A 16,989-nucleotide genomic window follows, 5' to 3' on the forward strand; every position below is an offset into this window, starting at 1 on the left:
AGTAGATGTTGGAGATACTGAACCACTATATATTTTTGTGTTGATTATTGTGGTTGTTTACGTATTTATATTGTTATCACTTTCAAACAATATATATATATATAACAAGTGTATTTTGTGTATAAAAAAATTCAAGAGTTTTAAAAAGAAAAAATCGATATATTAAGTTTTTAACATCGAATTCGCCCTCTCGCTTCTTGAGTGCCATTGTGTGTCCAAGGGACCACGCGTGTTTGCTCTACAGTTAATGGCTTCTGGCGTTTTGTGCTATCTTCTACTACTTATGGCCTTCTGATGATTGTTCCTAAAGAATTTTTGTGTAATAAAATTGTACTGATATTTTTATAATTGTAAATTACCAAGCTTCAAGTTGCATCATTTTGCTAGTATATAAAAATTGTCCTTTTTCTTCTCGGCCTTTTTAAACCTAAATTAACCTGTGATGGTAAAAAGTAGTTTATAGTAATTTCCTATACAATAAAGATTCAAATCTCTTGAGGTTCAACTTCATTAACTTTTTTGTGAAATTACCCAAGGCATAAAAAGTAGTTTATATGAGTTCACTCACACCTAAAAAGAAAACAACTCATCGAACCAGTGAGAATTCTCCATCTAATGTGACAAGAAATATTCTAGGGCATACTTAATGACGTGCCGAGCAATATAACCAAAGAGTAATGCTATTTGGCCAGCCTCAATGCCACCCTCAGTGCCATTCTACGATATATCGCGATATATTGCTACCAATATATCGCGAACAAAACAGCAGGCCTTCCTCCTACGAAATTCAAATTTTTGAAATCCCTTTCTCTCTCTAACCCCTATGTCTCTCTCTCCCGCGCTGCAAACCCACTGCCCTTCTCTCTCTCTCTCTCTCTCGCTGCAAACCCACTGCCTGTCCCTTCTTCCCTTTTCCTTCCCCTTCTGACCGTGCCTTCTTCCCTTTCCGGCTGCAAACCCACTGCCCATCTCTCTCTCTCTCCCGTGCTGCAAACCCACTGCCTCTCCCTTCCCCTTCCGACCGTGCCTTCTTCCCCTTTCGATTGTAAACCCATTGCCTCTCTCTCTCTCTCCCGCGCTGCAAACCCACTGCTTCTCCCTTCCCCTTCCGGCCGTGAAGAAATTCTGTTTCTCTCGATTTTTTTTTTTTTTCAACAAGAAGCACTTTTTTGGAGAGAAAAAGCAACTAAAGAAGAAGATAAAGTGATTGAGGGCCTCTCGTATGAAACAAGATCCGGTTGTTTGGAGAGCTTTGGCCGGGAAAGGAGAGAGCCAGAGGATGAAATTTTTGAACTTGCAGAGGAAACAATGGAAAAGGAAGAAAAGGAGACGACGAAGAGCAACCTAATAGCTGGGCTGTGGAGGACCGACGAAGAAGACGACGAGGAGACATGGGTGATGAGCAAGAAGAATAAGGAGAAGAAACATGTGTTTCTTCAAGGCTATGTAGAGGCGGCTAATGAGCTTGATCTGAAGAGGGGGAAGAGCTTGACTGGTGAGGATCTGGATGAGTTGAAAGGATGTTTGGATTTAGGGTTTGGATTCAGCTATGAAGAAATCCCTGAGCTCTGTAACACCTTGCCGGCTCTTGAGCTTTGCTATTCAATGAGCCAGAGGTTTCTTGATGACCACCAGAAGTCGGCGGACTCCCCGTCGTCGGCCACTGAGACGTGCTCGTCCCCGTGGGGGCCGATTGCCAACTGGAAGATCTCCAGTCCTAGTGAGTCATCTCTTTAAATGTCTTAAAATTGCTTAATTTATAGTTGGCTTGCTCTGAAAACTTCTTAATTAGTGTTTCCATGCTTTGTTTGTTGGAGAGTTATCTGCAAAGCTCGTTACTTAGAGGAAATTATGAATTGGGTTTCTAGGCTTTTAAATTAGTAGTCTTTCTGTGTGACTATTGATGCAAATTTCAAATGGGTTCTTCCAATTATGAAGTGAATTTTTAGGCTGAAAAGAATTCATTTTAACTCATGAAATTGTAGTGCCAAAAATGCCAAATTGTGTTACTTTCTTCATCTTGTAATATGCCCCCCTTGCCGGATCTTTCCTTTGACAACCCATAAGTCTCGTTCGAATTTACAAAACAGTAGTAAATGTTATTAACCTTTCTTTTGTTTATTTGTGGCAGGACATTCCACTATTCTATATTATATTGTATTTGTAGCAAAGACAGGAATGGTGTATGCATGCAAGGTTTGAGCATTGTTGATTGCTGATGGGTGATGGCTGAAGAATTTTGGCTTTAGGCTCTGCCATCTTTATCTTATTCTGTGCGGTGTAAACATATGGCAAAATTTCATTACCTTGTAAAAGTCTAAAACTTTTATCATGTTTTGAGCAATAAGATGTTGAAGATTGAATTCAGACAATGGGAGCAATAAGAAATTATTTCTTAGATTATTTTTGGTAAAACTTTTTAGTTAGTTGCTGGAAACTACTTATTTTATTACTAAACAACAAGAAGTTAAATTACATTATATATTTGCATTATTATGGTCAGGTCTATTCTCTTGTTGGCGTCAAATTTGCCCAACGCAAGAGGGGCGGCGCATTTTTTTCTACAAATCAGAACCTCAAGATTGACAACATTGATGATGTCATTCCCCAATCTAATTCCAGATAAACTTAAAGGCATTTGTTAAATGTAATATTTGATTTCAACTCAATCTTCCAAGAGGTGGTATGTAATGATGGTGCACTACAAAATCTATCATAACCTCATTCGATATGAACAAATTAAGAGATGAACAATTTAGAGCCTCCACAACTATCGCTCAAAATAGACACCAATTGGGGCACAAGAAGTATCAATAGCAATCTCTGATCATAAAACTATGGCAAATATCGAAGGTATATGACCAAGCAACCTAACCACTGTCGACCAAACAGAACAAGACGCCAAAAAGGCCACAAATAAGTTAAATTACATTCAACTACCATAGGAGGATCCGAATTTTCTAATTCAGTGCTCTTCACATAACCAAAAGACCAAGCCAATATACACAACCATAGGGCCATCTAACAAAAGAACATGGAACTCGACACGTTCTCTTGCAATCAAGGCAACTGCAAAATTGGGACAGGCCCAGTAGATGTGCCGCCAATGCTCGACAATGTCTCAAACCCTTTGTCAAACTTCATAAATTGTCCCACCTGGGTTGCTGCCAAGTGGGCATCGCATAATGGAGCAACTGCAAACAGAACCGAAAGAGAAGAAGAGTGTGTTAAAGAAGTTTCAGGGTTTCATATAACAAATTGCATGAAATTGTGCACCAAAACATAAGAGCATTTTTTTTTTCTAAACTACTGGATCATAATAAGACTTTAGTCTCATACTACACTCCCTTTACAATAAATTTTTTTGCTAAAAAACCAGTGGCATCTCTAAGTTAGAAGGCAAAATGGATTTGAATTGGAAGACCGGCTCACCTACAGAAATTGCAGTGGTGCTTCTTTGATACCTAAAACAAAATAAAAACAATATTTAGAAGTATCTACAGTGTTTTAAAACTCTGCCCACACAACCAACTGAAAGGAGGCTACTCATTTATGCCTGTACAATGTGCACTTACATACGGGACAGCAAATGAACTAATTCCTGGAGATCATCTGCTGAAAAACTAACCTCATCATATAGAACATGGTAATGGGAAAGTCTTGTTATGCCCTAATAGAAAACACATATCAAAAGAGCAATATTCTCTCACAAATTGTATGCAGATTAAAGAGTTACTTATCGATGTTCAAAACTTGGTTGAACTGCGATTCACTTACTCCATTCCTGGAAAGATTCAAAATATATTTATGATAGCACACAAGCAAATCAAAATGGATCCAAAACTGAAAAGGGTCAAATGTAGTTTAGAAGGCAAATTTGGCTTCCAATAAACCAACAGATCAATTAAACATGTCAGAATAGCAACTTGAGTGTGATAGGTATATGAGTGTTGAACAGAGCAACTTCTCACAAGGCTATCTTACTGAAATTTGGAGCGTATAAAACCTACACCAATAGTCTACCTCAGAAAACAATCTCTTATGGGGATAAGCATTAAGTATACTCAAATATGCCATTCCTTATAATTCACTTTTGATAAGTGACAAGACAAGATATCTCCCTCTCCAAGGCAAGCTGGCCTCAAGGCAATGAATGAACTGTTCAGGTGAAATGTCATGGAAAACTTTTGCCCAAAGCCTCCAAACCAAACCATAAAGTTCTTGGTCAAGGTTTTAGGTTGTCAGCATTGCCTTGCCTCTAACAATAATAATTCCTTATCCCTACCTCCTAAAGATAATAATACCGGCCAAGGTTGTAATAACTTAAGACTGCTTACATTTTCACATCATTCTGTAAGCTGCTCATCATTTTAGCTCAGACAAATCCTATAATAAGCAAAGAAATGGCAAATAATATACAAAACTGTTGGCATATCATCTCTTAGGACGTCTTTTATCCATCAGTTGTATGTTGACTATTTGCATATCCATACTGGCCTTGCTACTTTCACATCAACAACCCACCGCTCTATTTTGTTTGGGTCCACTAGTTTCTACACCATAAAACAAAGAAGGTTTCGTGAACCACAGTGCCTAAGAATGAGATATTTTAGAAAATGAAAGGGAAGCCTTGCAGATAGGAGATATAAAGATCCCCTTATTATTAAAATTCCACCTGCCATTGCATGGAAAGAAGTCTTCTCCATTTCCCACTTTCAACTGGAACAGTCAAAACTACAGTTAGCCTAAACATCAGTAAAGTAGCTAATTGTAATTATACGGGAAAAAACAGATTAAAAACAAAGATCATGATTAACACAAAAAACATCGGATACCCTTGGAGCTGGAAGAACGCGCCCATCAGCTTGTGTGAAGTTACTTCCAATTGAAATACCACAGGACTGCAGCATAGGCTCAAAATCGTACTTGTTAATTTTTAGAGCCTGCAAAACAAAACAATTTAGCACTTGCAGAAAATGACTTGAATCAAGTGTCCACAGAAGACACATACATCACTTAATACTCTCATCCATTCTTGAGGCTTTTGTCTTGATTTCTCAACTAACGATGATCGTTGAAAAGTAGATCTATACTTAAAGTTTCAGCCAAACCCATAGCGCGTATATATGCACTGTCAGTCGCCACCGGCCACCGTGGCCGGTGGTTTCCGGCGATCAGAGGCAACCACCCAACACCTCTATCCCCATTGACCAACATACCCCAAAACCAGCAAGATCCAACGACCGAATCTCCCTAGATCTAAGCTTAAACTTTCGACCAAACCCAAACAGCGAGTATATACGTATATATCACTTTAAAAGACTTACCACCTTCTCCATCGGGGCCAATGGAGACGTGTGACGGACGAGAGAGAGAGAGAGAGACGACTGGAGCTGTTGCAATGGAGGAGATGAAGAAACTGCAATGGAGGAGAGGAACGAGATGCACGGGCGGGAAAGAGAGGAACGAGATGAAATGAATGAGAGAGAGAGAGAGAGAGAGAGAGAGAGAGAGAGAGAGAGAGAGAGAGAGAGAGAGAGAGATAGGGGGGAATGAGATGAAGGGTCACGCAGGAGATAGCGAGAGAGAGAGAGAGAGAGAGAAGAGAGTAAGAGAGGGGGGGAAGGGTGAATTGAGGGTATGTTAGTAATTTGCTCAATAGGTAAATTTGTCACATAATTCTAAAGACTTAGCAAGGAAACCAACAATGTTATCCAAATTGAAGAAAGTGTCAAAAGGACAAAGTTGGGCAAACCCGCATGGGCTGGCCCCCGCCGGCTTGACTGGATATGCAATGAGTAAAGCCATTGATATTAACGCATTGGGCCCTTCTCATTACTTTATAATATCGTTCTCGTCGAATGCTCTTAGAGCTGACATTATTAATTTAGTTAGTCAGTTAAACAACTAAATCTCTGAACTAAACCAACTAATTTGGGCTAATTTAATTTGACGTGGCATTACCTAAAATTATAAGAATACCCCTACGTGCTAGTGGATGATGGTTTTTGGGACCGACCACCACATGCCACCTCTGCGAATGAACCTCGGGAATAGAACCTTGGACTCGGTGATGTGGGACCTCGATGATTTACCTGCAAGACAACGGAGTGACGAGGCTAGGGTCCCCCAGGGTGGACTCCGACGCTCAAATTAGTAGAGTAAATGCGAGTAGTAATAAATGTGAGAGCTGTAGAGCTTTTTATACTTGATGAGGACCGACCCAGATCTTTTGGACTCCGCACCAGATTGTTGACTTGCCACGTGTCAGCCTCTCGGGCAATCCATGTGGCAAGTGAGGCAACTAGCATGTAGGGGTATTCTTGTAATTTTAGGTAGTGCCACATCACTTGCCCCTCACTCCTTGAGCTGAGTTGAGAATCACGTTGGGTCGAGGAGTAACTTAATTTCTAAGGTTATTTGACTGTAGATTTTTTCTAAAGTGCATAAGAGTATTTTTAGCTCGACAAATGATGATGATGATGATCTGTGGACTAGCCACCACGCGCCGCCTCGACAAATGGACCTCGGGAGTAGAAGCTTCAGACTTGGGTATTCCTGACCTCCGATCTATAGCCTGCACTTCAGACTTGGTTATGCCTGGCGCTGTTTGTGGGGATGTAGCCTGTAAGACAATGAAGCAACAGGCCTGGTCAGGTTGGGATTCCCTAGTCTGGTTGATCAGGCTGGGATATCTTCTGGTCCGGTTGGGATTTCCCCTTATTAGGCTGATTAGGTTGGGATATCCTCTGGTCAGGTTGCGATTTTCCCTGGTCAGGTTGGGATCCCTTGCTCTGGGTGATCAGGTTGGGATATCCTCTAGTCAAGTTAGGATTTTCCCTGGTCAGGCTAGGATCCCTTGGTTTGGCTGATCAGGCTGGGATATCCTTTAGTTAGGTTGGGATTTCCCCTGGTCAGGCTGGGATCCCTTGGTTTGGCTGATCAGGTTGAGATATCCTCTGGTCAGGTTGGGATTTCCCCTGGTCAGGTTGGGATCCCTTGGTCAAGTTTGTGGACAGCCTAAGGCACTTGACCCTTGGATTGTTGCCACTCCAATGCGAATGAGGGTGTTGAGTTTCTTCCGGCCATTAGTCCATCTTTGGCTTGTGGAAGGCTTAGAGCACTTGACCCTTGAATTGTCGCCACTCCAATGCGAAGGAGGGTGTTGGGCTTTGAATTTTTTCTAGCCATTAGTCCATCTTCGGCTTGTGGACGGCCTAGGGCACTTGACCCTTGGATTGTCGCCACTCCCATGTGAAGGAGTTGTTAGAACAGTAGGTTCTATGGCACACACCAAGAGGGGGGGTGAATTGGATATTTTAAAAAATCTTGATAGAACTTGAAAACTTTTTGATCCAATTGAGGTTTTAGTGATTTAAAACATAGAACATATAAAATGACAAATGTAACGCTCAATGAATGTAAAAGCAAGAAGGATAAATGACACAAAGAATTTATAGTGGTTCGGCTTAAACCAAGCCTAATCCACTACCTTAGCTCCCACTAAGGATTTTAAACCAATTCACTAAAACCTCCTACTTACACAAGTAGGCCCTCTAGCTACACAAGCTAGGAAATACAACCTCCTACTTAAACCAAGTAGGCCCTCTAGCTACACAAGCTAGGAAAAACAAGAAGTATACAATTGGAGAGAATCTAAGAGATGAATCTCTTAGTTACAATGTCTCTCAAAAATGATACAAGGCTTGAATGAAATAATACAAGTGAAGATCAAAGCCTTGAAGAGAGAAAATTAAAGTACAGTCAATATAAATACAAATGTGTATACGATGTAAGCTCAAATAATTTCCTTTTCATCCATTTGTCTTCTCTTGATCATCCATGACTTGTATTTATAGGCTTCCCAAAAGATTGAAGAGAAATGTAGCCGTTTGTGACCGTTGGAGTTGAAAAACTAGCCGTTGGAAGCTTTCTGCAAAACACATAGTCGACAGAAGAAAATGCATAGTTGACTATTTTTACAAATAAAACAAAACATAGTCGACAGACAAAAACGCATAGTCGACTATCTTATAACACAAAAATCCCATAGTCGACAGATACATATGCATAGTCGACTATTGCAAAAATGTGAAGAAAATTTTGAATTTTATGAACAAAAATAGTCGACAGATGAAAAGCCATAGTCGACTATCCTTACTTGATAGTCGACAGATTAAGAAATAGTCGACAGATGCATCACATAGTCGACAGATCAAACCAGCATAGTCGACTATCCTTATACATAGTCGACTATCTTTAACAGCATAGTCGACTATTCTAAAGCATAGTCAACAGAATGAAACACATAGTCGACTATCTTTTTGAAAACATTGAAAACTTAATATATCCTCATTTAGATTCTTTTGAAAGAAAGTTGAGATTATCAAAACTATATTTTGAAACAAACCACACTCAACCATACTCAACATATCTCCTATATAAATTTTCATAACTTTGCTTCAAGGAGATTTAAAGATTGTTTTTCACATTCATATAAATTGATTAAAAACAAACTTATCCATAAATATATACTCATAAAGATTTAGAGATTGATTTTCATATAGTCATTATCAAAACCATTTTATAACCAAAAGTAAAATATCAATCTCCCCCTTTTTGATGATGACAAAAACAAATATGAAAATCAATTCATTCATTTTATCTCCCCCTTTTTGTCAATATCAAAAAGATGAAAACTCTCATTTTTGAAACACACTGAGGCTCCCCCTTAAGATGACATTATTAATATTGAACATAATTTTTGAGCACATGTCATATATATATCTAAAAAAAACTTTTTTTTTTATGAGATGCCAAAAAAAATTTCATACTATATTGCATACTCATGATCATATCAGAGCTAATCTATATCTTTCAAAATAATCACTCATATATAAACAATCAAAGCATTAGATCAAATGCATAGTCATTCATCATATAAGAGGCATATACATTAAATGATCAATATAGGAGTGAAATAAATCATTTCAAGTAAATAGAAATACTCTCTTTGAAAAACTCCCCCTTAAACTCACACTAGAGGTCTTAACCATAGAAACATTTTTCATAAAAAAAAATAGTAATTGACTCAATTTAATGATTTTCACAAAAATATCAATGGCCATAAATTTGAGGAATGAACCACATGAACTTACTTTCCATATATTCAAAAAATAAGTGGTCATCCAAAAATATAAATCTAAACAAGTTATGGCATATTTTATGCAAGAGACATTAAAGATAGGCTTTAAGATCATATGTTCAATTTTTGATAATCATAGCCATACTTGTAATCACAAAACAGTAGCAAAATATTCTATTTTTAATTTACAGTACCCAAAAGTATGACATTCAATATATTTAATGCCTTTATAAGAGATCAAGCCATAGGTACCATATCCTAAACTTAGGATTATAACATAGGATCATTACATATAGATGTATAGAAGAGGCAAGATGATCCTTTAATTTTTAAAGACAGAGCATGAATTAGAATAATTTCTTACTCAAGCAATACCAATTAGCTCAATAAGCATATATTATGATTCATATATCACATAATCGGTAACACTAATCAAGTTATGTTTAAGGCCATTTACCACAAACACATTTTTCAGCACATATCAACAAATGTTATTCTCCCCCTTAATCAATGCATATATCAAAACACTATAACTCTCCCTTAATTTTAGAAACCAATATGATTGAAATTTTGGATACAATTTCTTAAGTAAAATCATAAAGGCAATACATGGTTCAAAATCATTATAAACATCATAATCATGGAGAGTTTAGAGAATATACCACCAAGGATGAAATTCAAATATCTCTTACTCTTGGTTGGTAAAGAGAGAATCTATTGGAGTTGATTTTCTCCTTTATCCCCCTTTTCTCTTCATGCTTGATACATCCATACAAATTTTATTTCGGGTCCCATTTGGATGTCAAGCAACCTGCACAAATAACTATCCACAAGCCTTTGGTGCCCAAACCACCTTGGGATCACCATTGTTAGCATAGAGATCTTCCTTAGGAACTCAAATTTGTTTAAACCTATGTGGATTATTTCTTTCAAAGCCTTTGCTTCTAAAATGATACCAATAGCTAGGATGTGAAGCAATAGATTTTTGTTTCCTTTTTATGAAAATTGTTTGCTTCTTATCCTTATGCACATTTCTCCTAAAATGAGAATTTTTAGGTATCAAAACATGCTTGGATCCTTGAGGATTTGCATGAGAAACATTTAAAGGCTTGGTTTCCTTAGGAATCCATTTCATTTTAGGTCCATAATATGATTTCTTTTTTAAAGGACAGTTGTATGCAATGTGACCTAATTTACCACAATAAAAGCATTTAATTTCATTATAGGTGTGTAAATGTGAGCTCTTGGCTTTTGCTCTTGGACTATGAAAAATTTCAACACCTTTGTTATGATCACAAGAATTTGAAATCTCTTCCTTTAAAATGGATTTCTCATTTAATGCACTGTTCGAGGATTTCAATTCAAATTCTTCCAAAACATTTTCCTTTGAAAATTCTTTATTGGAAGCAAGAAAATATTCATTATTTGATCTCAATACTTCCAATTCATTTGACAGTAGATTTAATTTCTTTTGAACAGATTTATTTTTCAAACAAAGCTTTTCAAAATTTTCATATAAATCATTAAAAGCATTCAATAACTCTTCATTTGAAAAAGTATCATGATCATCATTTTTAGCATTCAAAGAACCAGACTCATGATCATTTTCAATATCATTACTATCATCAAAATCATAAGTAGAAGTAGAGGTTACCTCCTCCTCTTCTTGAGCTATGAAGCACGGGATGGGTTTTGAATTTTCTTCCTTCTCTATTTGTTGATGATTCAATGAATTTTCACCCTGCACTCTTTCATCAACATGCTCACAAGATTTGTCAGAGAGATATAATGAATCAAGAGTACTCAATATCTCTTTAGCACTAGAGCACTTAGAAACTTTACCATAAATATCATCACTTAGGGCATGCTGTAAAATATGCATAGCTCTAATATTTAAAGAAAAAATCATTTTATCACGATCATCCCATTCCATATTTGGTTTTGAAACAAAACCATTTTTCACAATATGCCACAAATAACAGTCGATGGATGTCATGAAAATACAAATTATTTTTCTCCAAAAATCATAATAAGAGCCATCAAAATACGGTGCCACATTAGTAGGATAACCTTCCTTAAGAGCCATGGATCTCTCCTTAGGTTGTTAGACCTTGAAATAAGGAGTTAGGCTCTGATACCAATTGTTAGAACAGTAGGTTCTATGGCACACACCAAGAGGGGGGATGAATTGGATATTTTAAAAAATCTTGATAGAACTTGAAAACTTTTTGACCCAATTGAGGTTTTAGTGATTTAAAACATAGAACATATAAAATGACAAATGTAACGCTCAATGAATGTAAAAGAAAGAAGGATAAATGACACAAAAAATTTATAGTGGTTCGGCTTAAACCAAGCCTAATCCACTACCTTAGCTCCCACTAAGGATTTTAAACCAATTCACTAAAACTTCCTACTTACACAAGTAGGCCCTCTAGCTACACAAGCTAGGAAATACAACCTCCTACTTAAACCAAGTAGGCCCTCTAGCTACACAAGCTAGGAAAAACAAGAAGTATACAATTGGAGAGAATCTAAGAGATGAATCTCTTAGTTACAATGTCTCTCAAAAATGATACAAGGCTTGAATGAAATAATACAAGTGAAGATCAAAGCCTTGAAGAGAGAAAATTAAAGTACAGTCAATATAAATACAAATGTGTATACGATGTAAGCTCAAATAATTTTCTTTTCATCCATTTGTCTTCTCTTGATCATCCATGACTTGTATTTATAGGCTTCCCAAAAGATTGAAGAGAAATGTAGCCGTTTGTGACCGTTGGAGTTGAAAAACTAGCCGTTGGAAGCTTTCTGCAAAACACATAGTCGACAGAAGAAAATGCATAGTTGACTATTTTTACAAATAAAACAAAACATAGTCGACAGACAAAAATGCATAGTCGACTATCTTATAACACAAAAATTCCATAGTCGACAGATACATATGCATAGTCGACTATTGCAAAAATGTGAAGAAAATTTTGAATTTTATGAACAAAAATAGTCGACAGATGAAAAGCCATAGTCGACTATCCTTACTTGATAGTCGACAGATTAAGAAATAGTCGACAGATGCATCACATAGTTGACAGATTCCAGCATAGTCGACTATCCTTATACATAGTCGACTATCTTTAACAGCATAGTCGACTATTCTAAAGCATAGTCAACAGAATGAAACACATAGTCGACTATCTTTTTGAAAACATTGAAAACTTAATATATCCTCATTTAGATTCTTTTGAAAGCAAGTTGAGATTATCAAAACTATATTTTGAAACAAACCACACTCAACCATACTTAACATATCTCCTATATAAATTTTCATAACTTTGCTTCAAGGAGATTTAAAGATTGTTTTTCACATTCATATAAATTGATTAAAAAAAAACTTATCCATAAATATATACTCATAAAGATTTAGAGATTGATTTTCATATAGTCATTATCAAAACCATTTTATAACCAAAAGTAAAATATCAGGAGTATGTTGAGTCTTTCGGCCATTAGTCCATCTTCGGCTTGTGGACGACCTAGGGCTTGTGACCCTTGGATTTTACCTATTCCCTCGCGGAGGAAGGTGTTGGGCTAGAGATTTTCCTTGGCCATTAGTCCACTTTTGGGGACGGTCTAGGGCACTTGACCCTTGGATTGTTATCACTCCCACGCAAATGAGGGTGTTGAGTTTCTTCTGGCCATTAGTCCATATTCGGCTTGTGGATGACCTAGGGCTCATGACTCTTAGATTTTAGCCACTCCCTCGTAGAGGAGGGTGTTGGGCTAGAGTTTTTCCTTGGCCATTAATCCACTTTTGGGGACGGCCTAGGGCTCGTGACCCTTGGATGAGTTTTTTCGTGGCCATTAGTCTACCTTTGGGGACGGCCTAGGGCTCGTGACCCTTGGATGAGTTTTTCCGTGGCCATTAATCCACCTTTGGGGACGGCCTAGGGCACTTGACCCTTGGATTGTTGCCCGATGTCACTTTGGGTAGTCATTTTCTCACTATTTTCGTACTTTTTTGACTTGTTGTCTTTCTTGCCACTAATATCTTGCTTGTGCATTTGCAGCTGAAATGGTAAGTACGGCTTTCATTTGGGTGAAGAACAAACGGAAACCCGCGGAGGATGAGGGCGCCCTTGCTTCCACGAGGGAAAGGCTGCCTTGGATCCCCCTCCAGCTGAGGAAGGGGAGCCTAGCCGCACTAGGAAGAAGAGGACTTCTCAACCTCTGAGACAGCTCATGCCAGCTCTTGAGTCTCCCCCACACTATTCAGACCATGTTCCTGACTGGGGAGTGAATGAAAATGACCTTAGTCGGCATAGTCAGGTAGCAAGACGCATGATTCACCACTTCGCCACCCCTGCCGATTGTCAAGTGCTGGGTGAACAGTCATTGGAGGCAATAAAGGCCTCCTTGTGCAAGCATCTGGCCCAGGTAATCCCTTCCACCTTATCAGCATCTTTTAGGCTTGGTTATGTTGCCCTTACTTATTTTTCTTATTACAGGTGGTCACGCTCATTTCAGACTTCTTTGGACGCTTTGCCCAAGCTTCTAAGAAGACCCTGGAACTAAACTCACAGTTGCATGAGAGGGACGAGCTAATAGAGAGTCAGAGGAAGAACTTGGATGAGTTGTCCTCCGAGCGACAGTCTTTGGGCCTACGCATTCAGGAGCTTGACGAAGAGTTATCCCGGGTGGGCTCAAAGCTATCCAGGCGAACTCAGTCATTCACAAGTACGAGCGCAGGTATGCCAAGCCCATCAAACTTCTTCAGGTGGAGGAGTTCATTAAGCAGAACTTGCAGGAAGCTTGGACAAAGGGATTTCAAGCCTATGCGACTGAGGTGTTACAAGCTCATCCAAACTTGGATATGTCCAATGTTCGGTCTGTTGAAGAAGTTGTGGCCGAGATGGAGGAGTCGGAGATGGTCGACGATGACGATGCTCCTTCTGATGCTTGAGTCTTTCCTCTTTTTCCTAGTTAGCATTTTTTGTACTTTCTTTATCACCATGTATTGGACCATCTTGCTTTTATATAATGCTATTCCATTTTGACTCCTCATTTTTTGATTACGGACATATGGGTCAAGACTAGTTGAACCCCGATCCATTGCATAGTTGAAGAGGGCTAATCCGACCCTTGGTTATCCCTAAGTCGACAAACAGGAAGGGACGGTCTGGGGTTTTGGACCCCTGGATTCTAGCCCCTCCTTTGCGGAGGAGGGTGCTGTGCTATAATTTATCCTTGGCCATTAGTCCACCATTTGGGGACAGCCTAGGGTTCGTGACCTTTGAATTTTAGCCACTCCCTCGTGGAGGAGGGTGTTAGGCTAGAGTTTTTCCTCGGCCATTAGTCCACCTTTGGGGACGGCCTAGGGCTCGTGACCCTTGGATTTTAGCCATTCTCTCGCAGAGGAAGGTGTTAGGCTAGAGTTTTTCCTTGGCTATTAGTCCACTTTTGGGGACGGTTTAGGTCTCGTGACCCTTGGATGAGTCTTTACGTGGCCATTAGTCCATCTTTAGGGATGGCCTAGGGCTCGTGACCCTTGGATGAGTTTTTCTGTGGCCATTAGTCCACCTTTAGGGACGGCCTAGGGCTTGTGACCCTTGAATTTTTCTTTGGCAAAGTGTTGTCCTTTGTGAAATTACTATTAGATGGAGAGAATCCGAAGTCTTGCCATTAGTCGTAAAAAGAGTACAAAGAGGTTCGGGGAATTTCCCTGCTCATTGATAAAACTTCCTTAAGTTTTGCATATTCCAAGTATGCTTCAAGGGCTTGCCTTCCATGTCTTCTAGTCGATATGCCCCCGGACTTAAGGATTCCACCACCCAGTACGGTCCTTCCCAATTCGGAGTTAGTTTATTCGCGTCCCAAGGATGACTCACGTCGAACCATTGTAGTACGAGATCTCCTGGCATGAAACTAGGGTTGGCAATAGTTCGGTTTAGTTTCGGTTTTTGCCAAAACCATAACCAAACCAAACTTAAACTCCTAAAACTAAAACCAAACCAAAACCCATTTGGTTTTAAAAATTTAAAACCATAACCAAACCATTCGGTTTCGGTTTAACCATGGTTTTTTTAGTTTAATCCATACCAACAAACAAAGACAAATAACATTCATAAATTTTTTTGATAATTTCACAACAAACAAAAATAAATACTAATAAAGTTACCTTATTCTTGCATAAAGTTACAAAACTTCTTGGATATAAAATCACATCTCCAAACCTACAATTGTTAAGATCAATAAATTAATATTTACATAATTAAATTGTAATTTAAGCTAAAAAAATTTAGCTACGAAAGTTAATACCTTCATCAACAACATTAAACCTAAATGACATACAATTTGTAAGATATTTACTTGCTAATCATTCCATCCATAGATCCAATATTACATAACATAAAAAAAAAAAAAAATATTCAAGGGATACAATATCATTATCCTCAAATCTAATTTACCTTCAAAATGCTCAATGCCGATGTATGCCGAACACAACTGGTCCAAGTTCATCAATATCTCCGGCGATGCTCGGATCCTGTTCTGGAATATGGTTGGTTTCTGGGGGAATCTGATTTTGAACATTTTGAAAGTTTGCATAAGAGTCAACAAACTCCTTAAAAAATGCTCGATAAATTTGCAGATTGATAACCTACAAAAATACATAATTATCAAATTATGTCTAGAAACTCAAAAAGATTAAGGATTTAGGGTTCATTATACCTGCTGTTGGAGGATAAGAATTTCAGATACATAGTTGTAAGTTGGATCTTGAATCCTAGCTTGAGCCTCATATATCATTGTAGCAGCAGCCTCACTACGGTCTCTTACTGGAAGATGGCTCAAAAGATTGAAAGCATTTCTGGCGCCAAAAACTTTGTGTATAGCTTCAAAATCAGTATTTCCTGCTTGATTGCAAAAATAAGGGGCAAAGATGCACCCTTCGATACATCTTCTTCTCAAGTACTTGCAAGCATCGCATGGGAAACCCACTCTTGACATGATCTTCTAAGTTGTTTCTAAAGAAAAGGAGAAAGAATAAGCTAAAGAACTCCTTAAACCTAGAAATGCTCACGGACGATCCGAAAACCTCAAATCTCATCTCCAAATTTTCTAAATTCCTAGCCCAACAATATTTCTTTGAAACATTGAGGTGATTCATGGTCTCTTTCGGGTTACAAACCTATTTTACCAAATTTTTGAGAAATTATTCATGAAATATAAACAATCAAGTTTCTATGCAAAAACCCTAAACCATCAACAACCCCCCAATATAAATAGGATGTCGCCGGTGAAGGCCACGACTTAGTTAAACCTCAAGACCATTGAATGGCACAATAAGGTATCCATCGTGTAAAGACAATCCTTTTTAAGCAAGCGATAAAGTCGAATTTGAAGTGCAAAGAGACAAAATTTCAAAATATAAACAAAGAAATTTTGAAATAGAAGTTTATTTGTTTTGTATGTTTTATAATGTGATATGCAGGTTTCAAAACCTAAGGTTCTGTTTTGTAAAGATATGCTTTAAAAAAAAACTCTTTAACTGATGAATCTTTTCAAGCGAAAGAAATGAATCTCGCACCACAGAAATGAAAAATATGGATGATGATAGTGTTTATATATTTTCTACAACAATTCTAACAACTCTACTGAAAATCCCAATCGATATGAAATAATCTCAAGAATGATTCAACAATCATATTTGAAAGAATCGTTATAATAAAAAATTCATGACTTGCTCATGAACTCACTGTATGTGCATATTTATATATATACTATCTATTAATCATCAGAAATCAAGAACAAAGAGTCTTGAACAATCTGGGAACGAATGCTTAAAA

At 37.9% G+C, this 16,989-nt stretch overlaps 1 protein-coding gene across 1 annotated transcript; it reads left to right on the forward strand.

Moving 5' to 3' along the window:
* The first annotated feature begins 352 nt into the window (after positions 1-352).
* On the forward strand, positions 353-2,372 carry LOC127800281 (uncharacterized). Its single transcript, XM_052334806.1, has 2 exons — positions 353-1,720; positions 2,132-2,372. Exons 1-2 carry the CDS (start codon positions 1,309-1,311, stop codon positions 2,200-2,202), a joined length of 483 nt encoding a protein of 160 aa, XP_052190766.1. The 5' UTR covers positions 353-1,308; the 3' UTR covers positions 2,203-2,372.
* Positions 2,373-16,989: the final 14,617 nt, after the last annotated feature.

Source organism: Diospyros lotus, chromosome 4 (assembly GCF_014633365.1).
Source record: "Diospyros lotus cultivar Yz01 chromosome 4, ASM1463336v1, whole genome shotgun sequence".
In the NCBI taxonomy this organism is placed as follows: Eukaryota; Viridiplantae; Streptophyta; class Magnoliopsida; order Ericales; family Ebenaceae; genus Diospyros; species Diospyros lotus.